Source organism: Rana temporaria, chromosome 5 (genome assembly GCF_905171775.1).
Source record: "Rana temporaria chromosome 5, aRanTem1.1, whole genome shotgun sequence".
Classification (NCBI taxonomy): Eukaryota; Metazoa; Chordata; class Amphibia; order Anura; family Ranidae; genus Rana; species Rana temporaria.
In genome coordinates, this window is record NC_053493.1 from 315305573 (window position 1) to 315331733 (window position 26161).

Here is a 26161-nt window from a genome sequence, read left to right on the forward strand (position 1 = left end):
TGTGGGGACGGAAGTGACGCGACCCGGCTGGGGGAGTTGAACGTGCTGACATCAGGAGTGCGTGGGCTCCTCCGGTCCTGGGCGGCGGAGAAGATGGCGGTGAACACAGGTTGGTGAGGGGCGGGCAGGGGGAATGCTGCAGACACAGGCTTGGTATCACGTCATGAGCGCTATCCGTCCATCTATATCCATCCTCTGATAGACCCTTATGGCTCCCCTCCTCCTCTCTGGCCATGGCACACTACAATCACACATTGGCCTATACAGGTGAACCGCAGCCTATCGCGTCCGGTGAGTGGCAGCCCCGGGGGGCAGAGAGCTGCCGTGTGATTGGCTCCTGACAGGCCAGGCACATGTATAGGTGACCCTACTACAGATGAGAGCAGTGATCTGGGTGACATTGGATGCTGATTCACCTCTTATATGTTTACTGTATGCAGACCCTTCCTCTTGTATTCCACATATGACCATTGCCTACCCCTCTGCAGCAATGCTTCTGCCTTGTGCTGCCATATCCAATAAATAATAACCCATAACTGGCATTGCCTGGCTTGCTTTAGGACTAAGCACTACTGATCTTAAAGTGATACTAGACTCAGATTTAGAATTTGAACCCACAGGTAAGCTTATAATAAGTCTTGTAGGTATAGTGCCTAAATTTGCGCCTTTTAGAAGGTATGCGATTTGGCCTTAGCCTATGACATCGCTGCGCATGTAGGTTCACACTAATGTTTTGCGGGAAATCCGTGCACGTTTCCCACACAGCATTCAACTGCGATCTTTACCACGCCCCAAACACAGGTTGCACCGGATCACATGGTACCGAAGTACAATGCGATCCTGTTGCAGTGCAATTCCAAAATTGCTGCATGCACAACTTTGGTACGGTGCGTTTAGAACCCATTTAAAATAAATGGGCTCAAATCACAACACACTGAATCGCATGTGATTTGAACGGGAATGCGGTTGCAGTGTGGTCCCAAATTTGCTGCATGCAAAATTTGGTGCAATGCAGTGTGCTTTGAACCCATTCAAAATGATGTGATTTGAACAGGAATGTGCGATACACATGCTGTTCATAGTGTGAAAGTGGTTGTAAACCCTCTTTATGAAAATAAAATCAACATGTTATACTTGACTGCTATGTGCAATCGTTTTGTACAGAGCAGCCCCGATCCTCCTCTTCTGGGGTCCACCGCTGGCACTCCCAGGCTCCTTCTCTTTATCGGCTGCCCCCACCTGAAGCCGTTTTCCCTAAGGGCACCCGTGCAGGCTCACTCCTGAGTCCCACTGCTGTATCCATTGACAGAGACAGCTGGACTTGATCTCGCTCCCTGCTCCCTTGTCACTGGGTTTGATTGATAGCTGCAACCAATGGATCCTGCTGTTATCAGTCAGTCCAATGAGAAGAGACAGCGGCTGGAGCCGCTGTGCACATCCCTGGATCGGGCTTGAGTAAGAAAAGGGGAGTTAGTACAGCAATCAACTCTGATCAAATCAGATTGAAAATTGCGTCTAAATCGATTGGAAGAGAAGTTATTGCTTTTTGATTGTTTGCCAAATCGAATCGCACACCAATCCAATAACAAATGGAAGCATGTATGCCCAGTAGGCCCATAATTAGTCTGTTATTTTTCAGCTTCTGTTACCAGACTAAGCTGTTCAGCAAAAGTGTCAGTGTTGACACAAATCATTTACAACTGACAGGAGTACTTACAAGGGCCAGCTTTGATATATTTATGTAAAACCTTTATCTCAAATGGAACACAACGGTTGCTGTAACTGCTTATAAAGTGTTAACTGGCATTTGGATTCAGTTTGCCTGTAAAGTCCATCTAAATCTGCTAGCGCATATAAAACTAGCCTCTCCACATATTGACAGTGCTGCTGTCCAAAGGTGTCTCCTTTTCTCCTTCGTTTGGGCAGGAGATATCCTTAGACAGGAAGGACTTTACTGTCTGCTTCACCAGGTGAAAATACAGAGAGGGGGGAGGAAAGTAAACAAATGCAGCCACTAAATTTAACTGTAACTTTACCCAATAACAACTTGATAAAAAAAAAAAAAAACGTTCTGTAGCATCTACATTAATAATAACGCTATCAAAATGATTGTGCTGTACATTAACATTGTATTGACACCCGCAGCAGTTCACAGAAGGCAATGTGAGGTGCCTGCGGGAGCGCTGTAACGTGGGAACCGGCGATGGAGTCGCACTGGTTCCTGCATCGCTAGTGTGAGCCCAGGCTCAAAGTGGTTGTAAACCTGCTCATATACCCAGTGAAGCGACTGACCTCAGGTGATGCACAGAGATGAAACAAATCCTCCTACATAAGTTTTACTTGTTTAGCTGCAGTAAATGGAAAAAGAAAATAGCCGCACTCCAAAAAACCTTGATGGTTGTCTTTTTTTTTTATTTAAAAAAGGAAAAATGCACTACAAGTCACAGCACACTACATGGGAGTAAAACCCTGACGCGTTTCGCACTATAAATTAGTGCTTAATCATAGCTGACAATTATAAAACATTACATCTAATATATAGCAAACTTTCAAAGACATGTGATCAATGCTAACCCCTGATAGGACAAAACTAATTAACCAATGGGGTTGCCAGATCTGAATTCCTAACTACAACTGCATTGCCAGCACCCTTGATCTCCTGAGACCATACTGATCATCCTAACACAATCCACCTGGAGTGGTAACTTTCTTTCTTTCATTGTTTAGCTGCAGTCTCATCTTCCCTACACCCCTTCAAAAGGGCAGAATTGTTTTAAAAATCCTTCTCTATCTGTCAATAAGACAGAGGAGGGGGCTGAGGGCTGCAGTTACAGTGTGTGAGAGTTGATTGGAGGAAATGCATACACCCCCTTTCCACACAGCCAACAGGAGTGAAGGAACAATTACAGAGCTGTGTTCTGAGCTCTCTCCCAGTCACAAATGTATCTTGTGTGTCAGGAAAACTTGTCAGATGTGACTCCTGCTAAGGGGAACTAAGCACCAGAGAGAAATTACTCTTAGAGCTTCGAAGAGAGACTAGTAAACACTACAGATAAACACTATGTTGTTAAAAGTATATTGGGACGCCTGCCTTTACACACGCACATGAAATTTAATTGCATTCTGGTCTTAGTCCGTAGGGTTCAATATTGAGCTGGCCCACCCTTTGCAGCTATAACTCTTCTGGGAAGGCTGTCCACAAGGTTTAGGAGTGTGTCTATGGGAATGTTTGACCATTCCCATAGACACCACCCCAAACTCGTTGATCCATTCCTTTATGGTCCTTTCTTTGTGCACTGGTCCAAATCAATTAGTGGAGAGGGGGTTATGGTGTGGGGTTGTTTTTCAGGAGTTGGGCTTGGCCCCTTAGTTCCAGTGAAGGGAACCCTTAACCACGTCCATACCAGGCACTTGCGCACCTTCCTGCCCAAGCCAATTTTCAGCTTTCAGCGCTGTCGCACTTTGACAATTGCGCGGTCATGCTACACTGTACCCAAACATTTTTTTTTATCATATTGTTCCCACAAATAGAGCTTTCATTTGGTGGTATTTGATCACCTCTGCGATTTTAATTTTTTGCACAACTAAAAAAAGACCGAAAATTTAGAAAAGAAAAACGTTTAATTTTTTTCTGAATTTTTTTTTGTAAATAAGTACGTTTTCTTTTTCAATTACGGGCACCGATGAGGTGGCACTGTTGGACACTGTGCACTTATGGGTGGCACTGGGTACATATGGGTGGCACGTATAGACACTAAGGGGTGGCACTGATGGACACTAAGGGGTGGCACTTGTTTGTTTACTATTTTGCCAATCAGTGCCCGTTGCCAGTCAGTGCCCATTTGTGGGCACTGATTGGCATCTATTGTGCCTATTTTTTTACATGTGGATGGCCATGGGGGATGTACCTGGCCATCCACATGTTGCCCCCCTTCCCTGGTGGTCCTGGCGGCTTCCCTGTGGTTTAGTGTGGGCATCCGAGGGGCGGCTGCGCTGATAAACAATCAGCGCGAACCCCACCTGTCAGGAGAGCTGCCGATTGGCTCTCCTCTACTCGCGTCTATCAGACGCGAATGAGGAAGAGCAATCAACGGCTCTTCCTGTTTACATCGTGATCAGCCGTGATTGGACATGGCTGATCACGTGGTAAAGAGCCTCCGCCCAGAATCGCCGCGCGCCGGCATGTTATCCTGCTGGACGTCCAGTCAGGATTTCACAACCACTTCCTGGACGTCAATTGTCTATTGACCGGACGGGAAGCGATTAAAGGGGTTGTAAAGGTAATTTTTTTTCTTTTTTTTTTTCCTAAATGGCTTCCTTTACCGTGGGAACAATACAAAAAATTCTCCTGCGCTCTGGTGTTTTTGTTATGAGGTAATGCAGTCCAATCGTGAGATAGGATCGCAGGTCTTGCTGCCCTCCTCTGAACCATGGGTGTGCATAGACTAAGAGAAAAAAAACGAGAGGGAGGGCGCACCGACCTAGTTCATTTATCATAAGAGATTTTTATTTTAATAAAAACAAGTAATTTATACTCACAAACGAGAGTTAAGATACAGCTGACCAATTGATTAAGCTGTATCCTAACTCTCGTTTGTGAGTATAAATTACTTGTTTTTATTAAAATAAAAATCTCTTATGATAAATGCACTAGGTCGGTGCGCCCTCCCTCTTTTTTGTTTTGTTTTTTTCTTTTGTTTTTTTCCTTTTACCTTCGTGCAGTCCTCCATCACTTACCTCGTCCTTCGATTTTGCTTTTAAATGTCTTTATTTCTTCTGAGAAATCCTCACTTCCTGTTCTTCTGTCTGAAACTCCACACAGTAATGCAAGGCTTTCTTCCTGGTGTGGAGTGTCGTGCTTGACCCTTCCCTTGGACTACAATAAGACCCCACATCTCTCCTCCAGGCTTACAAGCATGAAATCGGTGAAAAAACATTCACCGATCTCACACCGACAGCCGCAATTGCGGCCTTGTTTACTTCCGGGTACCGGGCGTGACATCATAACGTCGTGCCCGGGCCTCCGACGGTCGTAGAGATGACTGGTGACCATCTGGTCACCAGTCATCTCTATGCTTCCCCAGCCAGCGCCGGCCGATTTGCTCTCTGGGCCCCCGATGACACGGGAGAGCCAGAGAAGCACCGGATGGAGGGGGGACGTCCCCTCCCGCTGCTTATAAGAACGATCAAGCGGCAGAACTGTCGCTTTGATCGTTCTTATTGTGCACAGAATCGCCGGCTGAAGGCGGTGATATCTGAATGATGCCTGAATGTTGAGGACGTATTTTGTCCAGCGGTTGTAAAGTGGTTAAGGCATCAGCATACCAAGACATTGTGGACGATTTCATGCTCCCGACTTTGTGGGAACAGCTTGGAGATGCCTCTTGCTGTTTCCTCATGACTGCACAAAACAAGGTCCATAAAGACAGGGATGAGCAGGTTTGGGGTGTAAGAACATGTCCTGACTTCAACCCGATAGAACACCTTTGGGATGAATTGGAGCAGAGACTGCAAGCCAGGCCTTCTTATCCACATCAGTGCCTGACCTCACAAATGCGCTTTTGGAAGAACGGTCAAATGTTCCCATAGGCACACTCTTTGTGGACATCCTTCCCAGAAGAGTTGTTATAGCTGCAAAGGGTGGGCCAACTCAATATTGAAACCCATGGACTAAGACTGGCATCATGGGATGCTACTGAAGGTCATGTGTGTGTAAAGGCAGGCGTCTCAATACTTTTGTGCTTTGTTCAGATTTCATGACTGAGGTTTACAACCACTTTTAGGCTGCATTCACACCTGAGCGTTTTATCGCCTGAAGCGCGACGCTCAAAAACGTTAGAGGGGAAAAATACATTATTCCCTATGGAGATGGTTCACATCTCCACTCCAAAACGCCTGACGCCTGAAGCTCAAACAAGTTCCGGACCCCTTCTTTGTCGCGCGAATCGGGCGGTTTGGGCGTTTTTGAGCTTCTATTTCCCATAGAAAGTAATGGAAACGCTCGATTCAAGCGACCAGCGTGACAACAAGCGTTTGCTACGGGCGTTTTGTCGCTTTAATCAATGGAACATTTCACCCAGGCAGAAGATAAAAAAAATCTACCAACATAGCAACAAGTGATGAAAAGATGATCATTTTTCCTATTGGCTAAAATAAAAAACATCGAAGTACAAAAACGTCGGACGCCGCTGTATGCAAACGCGCAAATAAGCATGAATACGCGCGAAAAAACGACCGAACGACCTACGCTCAGGTGTGAATGCAGCCTTAAGGCTGTCAGCAGATTGGCCTCTACAAAGGCAGCAGTGCCTAAAAATACAGAGCAACTGAGCATGTGCAGAGCAGGGGGTGAGGTTTTTTTTTTTTTTTTTTTTTTTACATGGCTATACCTGCATGAAATTTTCTAGTAGGACTTAATTTTCTGACTAAAGTTCCACTTTTAAGAATTGGTAAGCTGAAATATATTCCATTTGTTTTGGGGTTTAGTACCTTTTCAAATTTGATGGCATTGCTCACAAATATTGTGGTTTCTTCATCCGGCTCCAGTGCTATAATGGCAGACATATCTCTGTATGGTTTTACATTTGTCTGTACCAGAATGTGCAGGTGTACAAAGAACCTAAACTTGTGCAGTTTCTACATCCTATAGCTGTCTTCATACACGTCTCCATTTCCTGCTCTATGGGTATAATATCTGCTGTACTTTGTGCCCTTTCCCGTGAGCTTCTTTCTCTCGGCTTATATTTTCAGTATAAAGACTTGGTAGAGCGAGCTCTAGTGTACAATTGGAAATGACGATAGCCATTAAGTCTTCAATTATGAAAAGATTCTATTCACCACAAAACCCAACGTCTATTTAGTGGCCACAGTGTACACAGTTTAGTAAGGGGCTGACTAAAGTCATTTTTTTTTTTCTAACATTCTAACAAATAACCAAGAAAGATAGGGTTGTGGCGAGATAAATTGCATCATTTATGATCTTTCATGTGAATAATACATTTATACGGCATGTAAAGGGATTGACGTGTTCCGTAAGATACATGTGAAACATTTTCTCCCTATTGGTGCCCCATTTTTACCAATTCGTAAACCAATAACAAAAGGTTGTGCTTACCTCATATACCAATCAAATAAATGTAAATCTAAAATCATTAAAGGGGTTGTAAAAGTACAATTTATTTTTTTACCTTAGTGCAGTCCTCCTTCACTTACCTCATCCTTCGATTTTGCTTTAAATGTCCTTATTTCTTCTGAGAAATCCTCACTTCCTGTTCTTCTGTCTGTAACTCCACACAGTAATGCAAGGCTTTCTCCCTGGTGTGGAGTGTCGTGCTCGCCCCCTCCCTTGGACTACAGGAGAGTCAGGACGCCCACTAACACACAGCTCCTTTCTCTATCTGCAACGTAGAGCGTCCTGACTCTCCTGTAGTCCAAGGGAGGGGGCGAGCACGACACTACACACCAGGGAGAAAGCCTTGCATTACTGTGTGTAGTTACAGACAGAATAACAGGAAGTGAGGATTTCTCAGAAGAAATAAGGACATTTAAAAGCAAAATGGAAGGATGAGGTAAGTGAAGGAGGACTGCACTAAGGTAAACGAAGCTATTTAGGAAAAAAAAATTGTACCTTTATAACCCCTTTAAAGTGTATAATCGGAAACCACTCGATCATATAAATGTACTATCATAAAGTGCATATACAAAAGTCCATCCAAACCTTCAAAGTGCTTCTGTGCATGAATGTAAACTAGTGACGGTCCCTTTTTTTAAATTTCCAGAAAAAGTGCCTAATGTATTCAGATATATACCACACATTTCACCTTCAGTGCCCCCCAACTTACACTGAGGTGGGTCACACAAGCTTTTTCAGAGGGTATCTCCCATACAGTATACCGCTATTTATGCATCCTGGGTCCACTCACCCATGTAGTTAGGGTGGGGGGGGGGAAACCATAGGAAAGATCATGGCATAACACTAACATTTTATTAAAACTCATTAAAAGCATAGAGAATATTACACTCACATGTGCCTGCCAGGCACTAAGAATAATGTGCCAATACTCGTAATGCAGTGCCACAGCTGAATGTGTGGGGAAAGGGGCAGGAATGCTGGCTGATGCCATTACCCAAATATGGCAGTGGACATTCCTGGACAATGAGGGGGTTCTTTCATTGGTGGCTACATAGCTGACAACATCCTAGAAAACATTGATGTAGGGGCACGTCGTCCCCTGCCCGTCCTCTCCAGCCACTTCGCCCGGGTCTCCCATCCTACCGCTGGCTGGCCGAAGATCTAAACAAAGCCAGATTGGCTTTGTTTGGATCTTGGATCTAGTAACCCGGAAGCAATGTCATAACATCACTTTGTTTACTAACATCCTAAAGGCGCCAGTTTAAAAAAAAAAAAAATCAAGTTTTCAAAAACGCAGATCTAGACATTTTAAATACTTTCAAGTGCAGAGGAGGGGTTTGGAGGTAGACCCCAGATCCCTCCATAAAGAGTACCTGTCACTGCCTATTACTGTCACAAGGGATGTATACAGGGCTGTGGAGTCGGAGTCGAGGAGTCGGAGTCGGGGGAAATTTTGGGTACCTGGAGTCGGAGTCGGCAAACAATGCGGCCCCCCATGGGATATGGAAACTTGTCTTGTGGCCCTCAGGTAATTTGAGTTTGAGACCCCTGCAGTAGACTGTTGGCTTCCCAGCCAGTAGTCCTGTGGTAGGTTGTGTTTCTTTCCCTCAAGGAATGTATAAAATACATTCGCATATTAATACAGAGGAGTCGGAGTCGGAAGTACATAAAACTGAGGAGTCTGAGTCGGAACATTTATCTACCGACTCCACAGCCCTGGATGTATACATGATAAAGTGATAAAAAAAACTGTAAAAATGTTCAATCTACAGAATATTGGTGTAACGGTCACCACCGTTTACGATATTCCCATTCCGTCAACCACGACAGCTTATCGGACACTCCACAATCTAGCAGACACGATCCATTTCATTTCCCAGAATAACGAGACAAGCTCTGTTCTCCGAGTCAAAATGTATGAACGAATCTTTAATGGTTAGCTCTCAGGTTTATATACAGTTACAAGGCATGTTTCAGTAAGCACAGGAACAATCAAACTCTCCACCCCCAACATCACTCAATGCTTCAATCACATTCTTTTAGATAATTACATGGAGGAGTTAATTATCCCCCAGACGTTACGTCTCCGACAATAAGTGATTCACCTGTATAATACACATTTCTATGTCAGACGTTTTGGCACCGATCTGACATAATTACTACAGTTGACAAGTACATTCCACACATAAAACAGTATTGGCATACATAATGAGAGATCCAGGAGCCAGGCTGCCTGTCTACCAAGCTCAAATCCACCTTACCCCAGTACAGACTCAATTAGCATATCAACAGCCTATGTTACACAGAGGAATGAGTCACTATTGACCGGTAGGGTCAGAATAAGCCAACAACTTGTAATTAGTTCTTTGCAGACATTAAAGAATATATTGTGAATTACTGTCCATGCTAAAACAATCCAACATATGTCCCTTCTCATGTAATTTATAATTAATATTTCTCAGTCACCCTATGCCCAAAAGGGGCACAGGATGACCCTACACCCAAGAGTTATTAGTGACGCTGGCACAGGAGTACCCCTCACCCTTCAAAAGTCTCTGGGTGTCATGGGTCATTCTGTTACCATTGGCACCTGATATCTGTCTGAAAGGCAGCTAAAAAATTGTCATTGGCCCTGAAAAATATTGGTCGACATACATAAAAAATATATATATATATATATTCTATTTCACATACCCTCGTTGCTCATCTGCAATAGGAGCTCAGAGAGCTAGGGGGAGGAAAAAAAGATTTGTCTTCCCAGTGAGTGGTTGTGCAGGGGAGGAGCATTTCAGCCCATGTCTTGTAATTGGCAGAGAGCAGGCTGAGTTCCCAGCACAGCCAGAAAACTGACCACACTGTACTCCCATACCTAGTGTGGTCAGGAAAGCAGAGGGACTTGCAGGAACACCAGGGATTTCACACAAAGGGAGCAATACAAAGAGAACAGGATAACCTTCTCATACAATTACATGGTACAGCAGGCACATATCAGGAATATGAAATGTTGGGGTAACATATTCTTTAACTTCTGTGGTGCAGATTAACAAAGGTGCTCAGATTGCAGTGGTTAGACATTTCAAAATGTGTTTTGTAAAGCTAGTTAAACCATTGTTTCTTTATCAGAGGCTACTAATATTCTTTTTTTGCTTCCAGTCACAGTTCCTCGCAATTTCCAATTACTGGATGAGCTTGAAGATGGACAGAAAGGTGTTGGCGATGGTACAGTCAGCTGGGGCCTTGAAAACGATGAAGATATGACTCTTGCTAGATGGACAGGAATGATCATTGGACCCCCAAGAGTGAGCCACCAACTGCTTTCCATAGCGGTCCTTTTTTCATTTTCCTCTGATACAAGTCTTTATTGCCTTAAAACTCCAGACAAAACATTCTTAAAGTGGAGGTTCACCCAAAAAAAATTTAACATTAGATTGAGGCTCATTTTCTCTAGGGGAATCGGGTGTTTTTTTTTTAAATCGAAGCAGTACTTAGCGTTTTAGAGCGATGTTCTCCGCAGCTTCCGGGTATGGTCTTCGGGACTGGGCGTTTCTATTTGATTGACAGGCTTCCGACGGTCGCATACATCGCGTCACGATTTTCCGAAAGTAGCCGAACGTCGGTGCGCAGGCGCTGTATAGAGCCGCGCCGACGTTCGGCTTCTTTCGGCTACTCGTGACGCAATGTATGCGACCGTCGGAAGCCTGTCAATCAAATAGGAATGCCCAGTCCCGCAGCCCATACCCAGAAGCGGCGGAGAAGATGTATCTCCAAAACGGTAAGTACTGCTTCGATTTAAAAAAAACACTCGATTCCCCTAGAGAAAATGAGCCTCAATCTAATGTTAAAAATAGTTTTTCGGGTGAAGTTTTGGATAGTGTGGAAAAGAATTGGTCAGGTTTCTGTTATTATGTTCCTAATAAGGAGACATCCTTGTTTCCTGTTGTCACCAGGACAGGAAATCGAGGGAAATCTTCATAACACTGCAAGTGGTGGTAGTCCAATCCCATACAAATAAATGCCCAATAGCTCCTGGGCGCTAAAGTGTACTGGATGGATGGTGCCGTGTATATATAGACTTGTAGAAACTTCCACAGCATACATTTCTTGCAGATATTTTTTTTTTTTTTTTTACATCAGGGAGCAGGATATCTTTTGAAAAAGATGATTATTTTTTTGTTCCTGCAGCAAAGGTGTGGTGATGGAAAGTTCTACATATTTGTGCAACATAAATGGCAAAAAAAAACCTGACCGTTCCCACATTTTTCCACGCAATCCCAAACTTAACAAAAGATAAGCCGAATTACATCTATATCAAAGTAATGCTACAGTCTTTGCGGTATGTTTTTGTGTCATTTAGTGTGTGCCTATTATTACAGTACATAACTTTGTATGATGTCTCTCTTATGCTGATTTTTCTTCTAGATAAAATCTTTCGTCCTATTCTCCCCCCCCCCCCCCCCCCTGCTTTGCTGTAATGTTTCAGTTCAGCAGGGGTTAATACAACTAATAACGCTCAAATGCGCTCATTAAGAGTCTGACTATGCCTGTCTTTTCTTGCCAGATCTGCCATTTATAGAAGCCATACTAAAGCTTTTATGGATGACGCAGGATCTATGAATGGGGTGGGCAGATTTTTGAAAGCTCTGCCTCCTCCATTCAGAGATCCTGTGTCATTCATAGAAACTGTAGTATGGCAGGAAATGCAGACATTGTTCAGCTCTTGATAGCCCTTTAGTTCTATTAACCCTCACTGCACCAGAAGATGACAGCGGCGGGGGGGAAGGAGGGTGTTATGACAGAAGAATATTTCTCCTGAAAGAATTGGTACAAGGGGCAGATCATACGAACTGTAAGTGCTGATTTTTATGTTTTTGATTTTTAGAAAGATGGGCTTTAAAGTGACTCTTGCAAAAAGTCCAAACAAATGACCACGGCCCCCGCCTATAATAGGCCTTTGCAGCAAGGAGCACATGGAAGGGCGATGCATGCCAAACGAAACCAAAGAGAATTCTCAGCTCAACTTTCCCACCAGCCTGCAACCAACCAAATTATCTTGTCTAACAGTATTTAAGGGGTTGTAAAGGTAAAAAAATGTTTTAGGGAAAAATAGCCTCCTTTACCTTAGTGCAGTCCTCATCCTTTGATTTTGCTTTTTAAATGTCCTTATTTCTTCTGAGAAATCCTCACTTCCTGTTCTTCTGTCTGTAACTCCACACAGTAATGCAAGGCTTTCTCCCTGGTGTGAAGAAAGCCTCTTGAGGGTGGAGGGGGCGAGCCGGAGTGTCAAGACGCCCACTAACACACAGCTCCTTTTTCTATCTGCAAAGTAGAGAGCGTCCTGACACTCCTGCTCGCCCCCTCAGGAGGCTTTCTCCACACCAGGGAAAGAGCCTCGCAATACTGTGTGGAGTTGGACAGAAGAACAGGAAGTGAGCATTTCTCAGAAGAAATAAGGACATTTAAAAGCAAAATAGAAGGATGAGGTAAGTGAAGGAGGACTGCACTAAGGTAAAGGAAGCTATTTAGGGATTTTTTTTTTTTTTAACCTTTACAACCCATTTAAGCCTTAAAAACGGGGGTATAGTTTGCACACATTTGTAAATACATGCGTAAGCTGCAGAGCCACTTCACGGCACCCCAGTATTATCTGAAGTTCTAACTCAAAATTTTGAGGGCCTCCATAGTAGAAGCCCATCCATTTATGATTGGTAGGCAGAGGGCAGGTGAGCCTGGTTGGAGCCCACTCTCAAAGGGCACTGGACAGCCAGCATATAAAGTGACTTGACAACTTTTTTAAAAAGAAAAGTCCCTCATACAATTAAATAGTTTGGCAAACCTCACTGTATCTTCTTTTTGTTTCTCTTCTGATAATGATGAACTAGACTAAAGCCTTAATTTCCTCAAACTGACTGCTGAGTGGGAGGGTCAGCCTACTATGAAGCCCAGGATTGAAAAGTTGAATCTCTGCAGCCACAGCGCTGGAGTAGATGTATGACTATTATGGGAGTAAAAAGGCTAACAACAATAAACCTATAAATGCATATTGGAATGCCTGTGGTCCCATTCTAGTGCTGCACGATTAATCGCGGAGAGAATCGCGATCTCAATTCTCCCCGCCCACGATCTCTCCGCGGGATGACCCGCGATTCTTCTGTTTCACGGCCAGTTCCACGTAACCAGCGTGGAACGCAAATGGCGCCGATATCGGAACCGACGTCAGCAGCCTGCACCGCTGGATGGATGCCTGGGCTTCTCTTGCAGATCTGTACAGCTGTAGTGTGTATCCATGCGCCACCCAGTGGTTGCCGGCGGTACTGCTTCTGATCTATTAATCTTTCTCACAGTTCTGTACAACTGTGTGTATCCATGTGCCACCCAATGGTTGCTGGCGGTACTGCTTCTGATGTATAAAAAAGAGACCAGTGATATGTCTATAATGTTAATTGCTTGCCGACCAGCCGCCGCAGTTATACGGCGGCAGGCCGGCTCTGCTGGGCGAGAGCACGTAGCTATACATTGCCTCGCCCAGCAGCCCCCCGTTCGCCCACGACTCCCGTGCGTATGCCCGGTGGGCGCTATCTTTGCCGGGCACACGCGATCGCTCGTTAGAGTGAGGACCGGGAGCTGTGTGTGTAAACACACATCTCCCGGTCCTGTGAGGGAGAGAAATGCCTGACCGTCTGTTCATACAATGTATGAACAGCGATCAGTCATTTTCCCTAGTGAGTCCACCTCCTACAGTTAGAACATACTTAACCCCTTCCCCGCCCTCTAGTGTTAACCCCTTCACTGCCAGTGGCATTTTTATAGTAATCCAATGCATTTTTATAGCACCGATCGCTATAAAAATGCCAATGGTCCCAAAAATGTGTCAAAAGTGTCCGCCATAATGTCGCAGTACCGAAAAAAAATTGCTGATCGCCACCATTACTAGTAAAAAAAAATATTACTAAAAATGACATAACTACCCCCTATTTTGTAAACGCTATAACTTTTGCGCAAACCAATCAATAAACGCTTATTGTGATTTTTTTTTTTTTTTGACGAAAAATATGTAGAAGAAAACATATCGGCCTAAACTGAGGAAAAAAAATCGTTTTTTTTTATAAATTTTTGGGGGCTATTTATTATGGCAAAAAGTGAAAAATATTCATTTTTTTTTCAAAATTGCCACTCTATTTTTGTTTATAGCGCAAAAACTAAAAACCGCAGAGGTGATCAAATACCACCAAAAGAAAGCTCTATTTGTGGGGGAAAAAAGAACGCCAATTTTGTTTGGGAGCCACGTCGCACGACCGCGCAATTATCAGTTGAAGCGATGCAGTGTCGAATCGCAAAAAGTGCTCTGGTCTTTGACCAGCAATATGGTCCGGGGGTTTGGTGGTTAAAGACCATATAACTCCTATGAAAAAAAGCAGAATCAAACTTTGATTCTGCTTTTTTCATAGGAGTTATATGGTCTTTAACATTATAGACATATCACTGGTCTGTTTTTTATATTCATATTCATATTTTCAGATAAATCAGATTTATTTATTTGGGGGGGGGTTTCTGGCATTCAGTTTTTGAGAATCGTGATCTTTAGTCTAAGCAAAAGAATCGTGATTCTCATTTTGAACAGAATCGTGCAGCTCTAGTGTGGTGCTATTCATTCTTAATGGCACCCCACTGTGTGTTGTGCTGCAGGGCTTCTTATCATTTTAACACAATGCATTGGTGTGCATAGGCTCTAAACGTTCACTCTAAAGCAGGAGCCCTCAAACTTTTTAAACAGGGGGGGCCAGTTCATGGTCCCTCCGCCTTTTGTGGTGCTGGACTATTAAAAAAAAAAAAAATGAAAAAATTCCTATGCACACATCTTGATTGTAGTGCAAAAAACAGGAAAAAACAATACTTAAAATAACAATTTTAATCAACATAAACGTATTAGTATTTCACAGACTCCCCATCGGAATCCCCCCCCCCCCCCCCAACAAAAAAAATCCTCATCACAGGTCACAAACTCCTCTCCATCAGACCCCCCCAATAACAGATGAGAACACCCATGTGATCTGATTCGATTCTAGTGCGGGGAAAAAAAGTCCCTGCATTATTTTCCTATGACTCCAAGGCGAGTTCAGCCATACTGTATGGCTGAACTTGCACTGCACAGACATTGCATGTGATTGGCACCGCCGGTGCCAATCGCATGCAAAGTCTGAGATCGCAGATATGTGACCCTTCGAGCTCTTGCACACAAGCCAGGTTCAGCCAGACAGCCAGTGTATTTTCCCAGCCCAGGTGCAGCATACAGCCTGCCATTGACATAAATGGCTGTGCACTCCTGTACTTGTGCATATGGCGGTGCCATCATAAACAGGAGTACAGCATATTGACAAATGCAAGAGCATTATAATTTTTTTTTTTGCATATATATGCTGTATTCACTTTTAAAAGCACTGTTGTATTCATGAGCACAGCAGCACACATTCTTGTCATTGACAAGCTGTACGCTGTCCCTGGGCCTAGGAATTATACATTGGCAATTATGCAAAACTGTTTGTCCTGTGCACAGTAGACCCGTGTGCAAGAGACCTGTAAGTGCCCTATAAAGCGACAGTGCCTGGTAACCCATCCTGATGTGGCTGAATTGACACACAGACATCAAGTGAGCAGTGTTTGGTTGCTCACAGATAAAAAAAAAATTGTTGTTAAACAAGTAAAATAACTCCTGAAAAAGTAAAAAAATATTATTTAAAAGGCAAAGTGGAATAGTATTACATGATGGTGCGCAAAATTAAATTTATTTAAAACTAAATTGCAAGTACATTTAAGTAAAAAAAAATTGGCGAAAGGATAGATTCATTGTCGGGTTTCAGTCTGTCTTTAATAATGTTTAAACCAGGGGTGAGCAAACTTCAGCTCAACAGCTGTTGTGGTCTACAGGTCCCATCATAAGAACCGAGAAGGAGAGTAGTGGCACTTTGAGTGAATGGTGTCACCGTGACCGATATGCACAAAACATATGTCTATAAATGTTTTATTAATCAAATGCATTGAAAAATACAATGGTAAAACAATACATATTGTGGTCACATAGCAGCTATATGAACAAAAGAACATACACGTATAGATATGTTTAAACTTGATTATAGCTGGGTAGGTATAACAAAAAATATGCACAACCAAAATATAATATAGTCTATAAATAGTGAGCCAAACTTGACCGAGCACCCTCAAACTGAATGTGTTTCAGGGCTTGTACCATTCATCAGGAGTTAGGGACAGAGATAAACTGTAGGAACAAACAAGAAACAGAAATTTTTAATATATTCAACTCCTAAAGGGGGGAGAAAAAAAAATTGTGTGGAATCTATACTTACAAATCGGCTAGAAACTGCTTGACTAGTGTCGAAATGGATGGAGCCCAAGACTGAATGTATATCCACGGAGTTGAGGCATGGCACAAGCCATGAAACGCGTAGAGATTCTTGAGAGTGCTTGTTCAAGTTTGGCTCACTATATAATGCATAATACTTTGGCCCTTGCATACTTTTTACCTACCCAGCTATATAGAGTTTAAACATATTTATATGTGTATCTTCTTTTGTTCATATAGCAGCTATGTTGCATACGATATATTAAATGTTATGACCAGAATATGTATTGTTTTACTATTGTATTTGCATTTGATTAATAAAACATATCTTTATATGCATATATGTTTTGCAGTATCTGTCATGGTGACGTCCCATTACTCTCCATCTGTGTGTTATGTATATTAGGGATGGAGGGTGTGTCACTCTGGTGTTGGGTCGCATCTTTTCTTTTACAGGTCCCATCATGCCTCTGGGAGTCAGGCTTGTGGTTTCAGGGTCTTGTGATGCCTCATGGAACTTGTAGTTTTATAATAGCTGGTGGGCTGGGCTTTGTCTACCCTTGTTGTAAACACATATTGACATAAAATGGGGATAGTATAGTGTCATGATAGTTTTATTGGGGAGAAAAAACACTTGCTGTAATTGAATTGATATAGAAGTGAAGTTAGAGACACTTGGTAATCCCAAGGGTATGGTTATGATGAGGCAGCGAGTCACTTTGTATTAAATTGAGAGTTTGGTTCCCAAAGAGTGAGATCCCTGGGATAGCCCACTAGATGGCATTATTCTCTCTTTTTTTTTTTTTTTTTTTTTATTGTCACTTCCAGCACACGACAAGGGACATTGGGAAAATCGCATAGATATCTACTGAACATCTCTCCCAGTTAGTTAGGATTACTTTTAGGGGGGGCATCCCTTTCCCTTTCTTGCTATCCCTTTCCCTTTCTTGCTATCCTGTGTGTTTTGAAGGGCTTATTTAAAAAGCAGCTGGAGACTGAAAATATATAAAAAAAAAGTCTGTTCTTTTTGGAGAAGAAAAAACACAAGGTGCAGGACCAGGTAATTTCACCTGTAAAAAGTCGCACTATGACTCCTAATCACAGATCTCCTTCTGCTTTGTTAAGCAGTTAGAACTCCACGGGACTAAGCCAGCACTACACTGTTACCCAATTTTTCTGAACGGAGTGTGACACGATATGTGTAGCAAAGCATAATAAGGAGTTGATAAATATGCTTTTTTGTAAGAAGTGAGCCCCTAAATCGGATATAGACCGAAGAGCATGTTTTGTGGAGAAGTTTGCGTTTAAAACTGAACTCCAGCCTTGTCTTCAGTCTTGCACAGTTGTACAGGCTTCTCTCCTGTACTGAAATTGCTTTCTCTAACTGCACACTGAGTTTCTGTTTGTTATTGCAAGTTGCAGCAAATCAAGTAGAGCCCTTCTATATCCCACAGTAGTGTTAAAAAAAAAAAAAAAGTTTATACATATCAAAGTATGGCAACGTTTTAGGGGAGTAATCTGTACCATTTAAATTGAATATCTTAATTGTAGAATACGGGACACAGGCTGAATATTCCTAGACCCTGGGTTATAGGTTGGTGCCTTCAGGTTATTGTACACTGGCAAAGCTTTTGAGGACAAATAACATGCATGTTATACTTTTACCTGCTCTGTGCAGTGGTTTCGCGCAAAGCAGCCCCAATCCGCCTCTTCTCGTGTCCCCCGTCGGCACGCCTGCCCCCCCCCCCCCTCCCTCTTGCCAAGTGCCCCCCATAGCAAGCAGCTTTTTTGGGGCCCCCCACTTTCTCTTCATTGGCTTACTGGCTGTGATTGACAGTAGTGGGAGCCAATGTATGGGGAAGAGTGTGTGTGTGTGTCCCCAAAAAAGAAAATCATGCATAGAATGAATGCGGGTAAAAAACCTTGAGCCTTTACAACCACTTAAGATATCTCACTTTACTAATTGAAAGTTTTTCTTTTAAAGTTTTTTCTGGTAAAAAGTTTTTAAGGGCTCTTACTCTGGCAGGCCCAGCTCTGCTCTTAAGTATTTCGAAAGAGAAGATTATCTCCATTGTATGTCTGGGCACTGCCAAGGGTTTCAGTAGCCATGGCCTCTATCTGAAAAAACAGATTCTCCTTTTGTCTTGCCAACAGGGTCTCGAAAGACACCCTGCTTCCAAACCCACAGGGGTTCACTACATGAGATCGTAGAGGCTTCCTGGGGATTCCAACATCAAGTAACTGTTGTACAGTTTTGTAAGGCTGCCACCTAGTCTTCAGTTTGCACTTTCTCTCAAAGTATACCAGGTGGATGTCCAGGCATTAATGGATGCAGCTTTCGGCTACAAGGTTTTTCAGAGGCACTCTGAGTTGGGTTTTTGACCTTTTGTATGTTATGTTGGCTGGATTCTGTACTGTACAATTAAGATGGAAGGAATTTTGACTTGCTTATAAATTCTTGAAGTACAGGACACCTTTTTCTCTGTTTGCGTGATTAAAAAATAGAGGTCTCCGAGTGGGGTAGGGTTATAGGGGTATGATAAGACCCCTTGCACACTGATGCGCTTTTTAGGCATTTTAGCGCTAAAAATGGCACCTGTACAGTGCCTCTCATGCCTCCCCAGTGTGAAAGCGGGACGGGGAGAAAGTCCTGCAAGCAGCAGCTTTGGGGCGGTTTTGGAAGCGCCTGCTGAATCGCCTGCAACATGGGCGCATTTAACCCTTCAGCCGCTAGCAGGGGTTAAAAGCGCCCAGCTAGTTGCAGAAAAGCGCCGCTAAAACAATGGTACTGCTAACGGACCCCAGCCCCAGTATGAAAGTACTCTAAGGCAGTGGTCATCAACCCTGTCCTCAGGGCTCACTAACAGGCCAGGTTTGCAGGATAACTGAAATACATCACAGGTGATATCATTTGCTGCTCAGTGATTGCAGTATTCTAGTCTGTATCTCCCCAAGGTAATACATAAAACCTGGCCTGTTAGTGGGCCCTGAGGACAGGGTTGATGACCACTGATCTAAGGGATACGTATGTCCAGAAGTTTTTCCAGTGTCCAATTACCTGATGGTAGCAGCCTATAACCCAGGGTCTATGAATAGCCAGCTTGTGTCCTGTATTGTATTCTAAGATATGTCATTTTCATGGATGTCTGAATTCCTTTTTATTTATTTTAATTGCTGTTGTGCCCACTCGCTACTTCTCCTGATGAGTTTATCCCTGGGTAGAAAATGGAAATTAAATCTTCCAAGAAGGGATGTAAACCTGACCATTGCCACCCTTTAAAAAAAATAAAAAATAAAACAGGAATTTACTTTAACCTCTTCCCCACCGCGCCATAGACAAAAGACGTCTACAGCGCGGTGGAGTTATTCTGGGAGGACGTCCCTGGGACGTCCTCCCAGAATCCTTCACTCGCGCGCCCCCTGGGGCGCGCTCCCGGAATCATCTGTGAGCGCCGGGTCTAGAAGACCCGGCACATCACAGATCGCGGTAAATCGCCGCTGATAGCGGCGGTTTACCACGTGATCGCTCCGTCAAATGACCGAGCGATCACTTGTAAACAAACCGGCGTCATGTAATGACGCCGGTTCCTCCCTCTCCTCTCTGTACCGATCGGTACAGTGTGAGAGGAGAGGGGGGGAGAACGGAAGCAGCAGCAGCTGCTGTGGCTGGATCTGTGACTGCATTTGTCACAGATCCAGCCATCCTTCCCTGCGCAATACTCTGCAATAAAATCAATACTCTGCAATAGCCCCCCCCATACTCTGCAATAGCCCCCCCCCCATACTCTGCAATAGCCCCCCCCCCCATACTCTGCAATAGCCCCCCCCCCCATACTCTGCAATAGCCCCCCCATACTCTGCAATACCCGCTAATATGACAAACAAGATTTTTTTTTTTTACAGAATTGTCAGTTTTTTTTCTTTTTTAGCGCAAAAAATAAAAAACCCAGAGGCGATCAAATACGACCAAAAGAAAGCTCTATTTGTGGGGAAAAAAAGACAAAAATTTCAGATGGGCACAATGTTGTTGAGTTATTGTCATTCAAATTGTGAGACCACCGAAAGCTGAAAATTGGTCTGGTTAGGAAGGGGGTTTAAGTGCCCAGTGGTCAAGAGGTTAAATGGGTTTAATGCTACATTAGCAACTTTTTATTTTGACTATTTCTGAACTTGGTTAAAATGAATGTTAATTTTAATTGGAGGATTTTTTTTTTCTTTACAGACAAATTATGAAAATAGAATATACAGTTTGAGAATAGAATGTGGACCTAAATACCCAGAAGCCTCTCCTACAGTTAGATTTGTAACAAAAATAAACATGAATGGAATAAATAATTCCAATGGCGTGGTAAGTAAAGCATATTAAGATATTCTGTTTCCTTGTTCCCTTTAAGACTGTCATCTTTATAAAGATACAAATAAACATGACCCTGTGTTTCCATCTGCCAGCCACTACTGTGTGATGTAAGCTGACCTTAACCCACCAATTTAACACTTCCCAAAATAAATTCAAGGCATTCCTTGAATGATAATACAAACATGGTGTAAAAACATATACAAATATTATTCATAAAAAAAATAAGCATTCAAAGCAGTAATGATAAACATTATCCACCAGTGTGTGAAAATATCATGTGTTAAGACGTGTATGTGACCAAATATCTTATCTTTTCAATACACTTATGTCCATAAATCCCCCAAAAAATAACCGCAATCTCATTCCTTTAGTGTTTTCCACAAGTATTTTGTGTTCCAGTGAGTACCACCACCTCTCGTAAATGATTTTTTTTCAAATGAGAGAATGGCCAACTAATCAACAAGGTCTTGCATGCATATCCCTTTTAAACATTGGGATGAGGGCTAGCAATCCTCCAATGGTGGTAAAGATATCAAGGCATCCAGGATTAATCCACATCTGCAGACTCAGGAAAAGCCCCTTGCCATTAGGGCACATCCGGACATTAAAGGTCTCCGCATGGGACGGGTGACCGACGACCTCACTCTGTATGTGGATGATATGCTTGTGTACTTGGGGGACGATGGCCCTTCGCTCCAGGCAGCTCTGCAGTTTATTAAACAATTTGGGGCATTTTTCCGGATTGTAGAATAATTGGTCCAAGTCCCAAATCCTTTCACTGGACTTGCAGACCAAGCAGCACTCCCCCTGGTCAGCCAGCAGGATTAGATACCCTGGCGTACAAATTTCACGATCTCTCATGGATTATATAGGCCTTAATCTAGAACCCCTATACGACCTAAAAACTAAAAGCCAGACCAGGTCCTGAATTCCCATTGGAATTGGGGGGGATATATTAATTTGGTAATTTCTTTACCTTTTTTGGCATGCCCTCTATGAATCCTTACACATATCTTCAAATCCATGGACAGCTTTCTTATTTTTTTCTATTACAATCAGGAAGACGGAGACAGGTATTCTAACCTTGTATGCTCCTCTGTCTCTAGCCTGGTAGTCCACCTCTTTCGACTTTTACTATGTGGTACCGATGAGTTGCCTCACGTGGGCAACAGGAGTCATATATGATATTCCAGCATTGTAAAATTTGGCAGCTGGCTATGTCCATCTCCAAGGCCCCCATATTCCATACCCACACTCTGTTTTGGAACAACCCGCAGCTGCCTGAGTTGTTGACTGTCCCCAGATGGGGGTTATATTACTCACAGGTCATAGCCAAACGTTTCAAGCTCTGAAAGATGTTTTTGGTGTGCCTAATCACAACATCTTCCATTACCTCCAACTCTGCCAAGCCTTAAAGTTTCAATTCCACGATTCCATCCCCAGCCTTGAATCGTTATACCTGGTGGAGGTTGTCATGGGTCAGGATCCCAAGAAACACATTTCTTCATTCTATAATCACCCCATGTTACCTATAAATGGGGGGAAAAAAGACCGCGCTGTGTTAAATTACTAACTGAAAAGGCAGCAGCTTAAAGCGGGGGTTCACCCTATCGACGGGAAAAAAAATTCTTTTTTTTATTTTACCTTAAAATCAGGCATTGTAGCGCGAGCTACAGTATGCCTGTCCCGAATTTTTTACCGCCGTACTCACCTTGTAGTCGTCCATCGAAGATTCCGGGGAATGGGCGTGCCTATGGAGATGGAGGATGATTGACGGCCGGCTCTGGCGCGTCACGCTTCTCCGGAAATAGCCGAAATAGGCTTGGTCTTCACGACGCGTGCGCATAGCCTGTGCGCAGGCGCCGTGAAGAGCCGAGACCTACTCCGGCTGTCTTCGGGGAGAGTGACGTGCCAGGGCCGGCCGTCAATCATCCTCCCTCTCCATAGGCAAGCCCATTCCCCGCGGGAGCCGGAATCTACGATGGAGGACTACAAGGTGAGTACGGGGTTAAAAAAATCGGGACAGGCATACTGTAGCTCGCGCTACAATGCCTGTCTCGATGGTAAAATGTGTCGGGGGGGGGGGGGGGGTGAACTACCGCTTTAAGTGAGATAAACACAAATGGCATATAGGGAAAAAATAAAGCTGCGCCAAACAAAGTCCACAAAGGCCCTCCACTGACAGGAGGCTTAAGCTGTAATAGTAGTACTCCGGATAATTGACACTTTGGGTAAGACACCTTCTCTGGGGGAACAGGGACACTGACGTGGACTCACACAGGGTTGAAGTTCCAGGTACTAGGCTCCTTCCGTGCTTATACGTTTCATAAATCAAATATAGGTAGAGAGGAGGAGGACCATAGTGCAACTCCGTAATTTATTACATTTATTAAAAAGTAAGTTATACTCCCAACAGTACACGTAAAATCTTGTGATGTCACCACGCTGATCTGAGGAGGGAGGGCTCTTTTTTGCCGGCCGGCATATTTTTCTATACAAGATTTTACGTGTACTGTTGTAGTATAAAAAAATATGTAGTGTTTACGGAGTACTCTATGGTGCTTCTTCTCTCTACCTATATTTGATTTATGGAACGTATGAGCACGGAAGGAGCCTAGCACCTGGAACTTCAACCCTGTGTGAGTCCACGTCAGTGTCCCTGTTCCTCTGGAGATCAAAGGCTGTGGCTGGGTTACAGCCGAATGTTGATTCGGGCTTACCCTCTGGTAAGCGGCCTCTATACTCGGTGGTGAGCTTTTCACATACCTGTGAAGTTTTATTGATTCACTGCGGTGTTTTCCCTATATACCTCATGTTACCTGCAGCCACTGCTCAGGCTTATCAACTAAAATCTATGTGCATTCTGCAGGGTGCACACAGCATTTACAGTTTGTTTCATTTTCTTTGGGTTTTCTGCTGCACAACCGTCTTCTGAGACAGGCAGACTCTGTCAGTGTACATATCTTGCACTGTGCAGACCCTACAAAAGTTCAGGGGATTTCTAATACTCCAGGCTCTCCACTTCATGCTCAAACGCTGTAGTCTGCAAGCCAACCAACCTTGCATTTTGGCATGAGGGTCCTTTTAGCCTTTACAGTGGGCTCCCTGTTGACTCGTGGGATCAGTGCAACCTGATCTATGCCGCCCCGAAACCCCTTTCTACAAGATCGAGATGAAGGGCAGAACAGTTATTCCCATTGCACCAGACTCCTGGCAGGCTCTCCATGGGCCCTCCAAGATCTTCTATCCCAGGGACCAGTTTACCCATCCTAGTTCTCGATTTGCTGATTGCCTGACTGTTGAAGCCGAGGTCATCAAGGATAGGGACTTTTCAGGGTCCGTTATCCCTATAATTGTAAAGGCTTGAAAATGTACTTAATAAAGTCTACTGCTGCACCTGTATAGTATATTTCTCATTGTGCATGGCAGAAAAATGTAATCCTAGAAAATACTCTGTCGGACGAATCCTGTCTTTTCTCCAGTCTGGTATCAATCAATATTTAGCCTTAAGTAACCATCAAATCTCAGCCCTAGTAAAGGCTTTCCTACAGATGTCCTTAACATTAATCGCCCTGTATGCCCCCCATGCCATAGGATCTCAACCTGGTTCTGTTGGTTCTCTTTGAACCTCCTGTCTACTTTTTTACTCACAAGGCTGTCTTCTTCATTACTATGACCTCTGTAAAGTATGTTTCCAAGTAAAAATCCTTTCTTGTCCTACACAGAGGTTTTCTCGTAGCCCAAGGCTTGGTTTCTTTTCACCATAAGCAGGACCTTGTTCTCCCCTTTGTTGTGCTGCATGATTCCCTCAATTGTTTGGATGTGGCATGGACTGTTCATCCATTTCTCAGCCACAGCTCCCCTTAGTCTGAAAGTGTTTTTTTTTTTTTTTTTAAGGGTTCCCTTAGCGGACAGCCTGGTTCTCATTCCACTGTCGCCGGGTGGATTGGACAACTCCATCTAAGCCTATAGAATAAGGGACACATTTTTACGGTTTCCTGTTCAAAAACACATCTCCAGATCAGTTGGTGCTTTTTGGGTTTTTCAGCATCTGTTTTTCAGATTTGTAAGGCTGCCATGTGGTCTTCTGTTCACATGTTTACGTTTTACCAAGTAGTGAGCCGATGCCAGTATGGATTATAAGGTTCTTTTATTTTAAAGATGAATTCCAGGTACAAATTCACCATGTGATACCCAGCAATCTGGTGCCCGCAAACACCCTGCGTTTGCAATCTGCATTTGGGGTGCCATTAATCTATTGGCCCCTGTAGTAGACCACAAAGATAGTGTTTTGAACACTGCTTGCTTGGGTAACACACACTGAAGGCTTTTTTCCTGGACTGTGTTCTGATGTGAACTGGCCCTTAGATCTAGGTTTTAACATATTAAACATGGACATGCTGCATTTTATTGCAGCACACTGTATAGCATTTCATAGCACTATACAGCACCATGAATAAAGTGTACTGTTTGTAAAAAAAAAAAAAAAGCCATGTGATGTGACTTGTGCATTACATTGGCCCCTACTGTAGTCGGGAACAGTCACCTGTCTTAACGCTTTACCACTCTGGCAGCTTCTGTTTGAAACCAACTTCAAAGGTGTAGTTATTTTAAGACAATCTCTAGTTTTAATTCTGAACATTGTCCTACTCTTATAACGCTTGCTGTCTGATGAAATAACCATATATATATATTCTTTTTTTTCAGGTGGATACACGATGCATACCTGTTTTAGCCAAGTGGCAACGTACATATAGCATTAAAATTGTTCTCCAAGAACTTAGACGCATGATGATGTCCAAAGAAAATATGAAGCTTCCGCAGCCTCCGGAAGGACAAACTTACAACAATTAATTGATCTGGGAATGTTTCAATACTTCTTCCTAGCCCCCCCCCCATCCCCCTCCATGAATTTTAGAAGGCCTGCAATGTCTTATATTGCATGCCTCTGCCTCTCCAGCTCTGAGAGGGGAACCCCTTTCAGCCCCGACAAACCTAAACTGGGCACAATTTGCACATGAATTCTCATTGTTGGCTTGGACTCCCAGTTTTTGACTCCCATTGGTCATGGACATATTATGCAACAGATCTGTTGCAGTCCAACCTCCATACACCTGCACAGGAACACATAGGAGTATAGAGGTTGCAATGAAGTGATTTTGCTTTTCTTGTTGTAATCTTGCTTGATTGTTGGGATTCACACCTTCTGGGCATTTTATTTTCTTAAAAAGTAGCAGTTCATGTTTTCAAATTTATTCTCTTTTTGTTTTTACGTGTGTTACATTGTCATAAATAAATCTAGGCCTATAGCAATTGA

At 43.4% G+C, this 26161-nt stretch overlaps 1 protein-coding gene across 1 annotated transcript; it reads left to right on the plus strand.

Moving 5' to 3' along the window:
• UBE2V2 (ubiquitin conjugating enzyme E2 V2) lies at nt 1-26161 on the plus strand. The gene is made up of 4 exons (XM_040354172.1): nt 1-109; nt 10286-10431; nt 20710-20835; nt 25552-26161. The coding sequence occupies exons 1-4, from the start codon at nt 94-96 to the stop codon at nt 25696-25698; spliced, it is 435 nt and encodes a 144-aa protein (XP_040210106.1). The 5' UTR covers nt 1-93; the 3' UTR covers nt 25699-26161.

Excerpts from the sequence above, each read along its gene's own strand:
- UBE2V2 (XM_040354172.1), top strand. Across the intron at positions 10,432-20,709 it reads TGATCATTGGACCCCCAAGA|ACAAATTATGAAAATAGAAT; the intron begins GTGAGCCACCAA and ends TTTTCTTTACAG. Across the intron at positions 20,836-25,551 it reads TAAATAATTCCAATGGCGTG|GTGGATACACGATGCATACC; the intron begins GTAAGTAAAGCA and ends CTTTTTTTTCAG.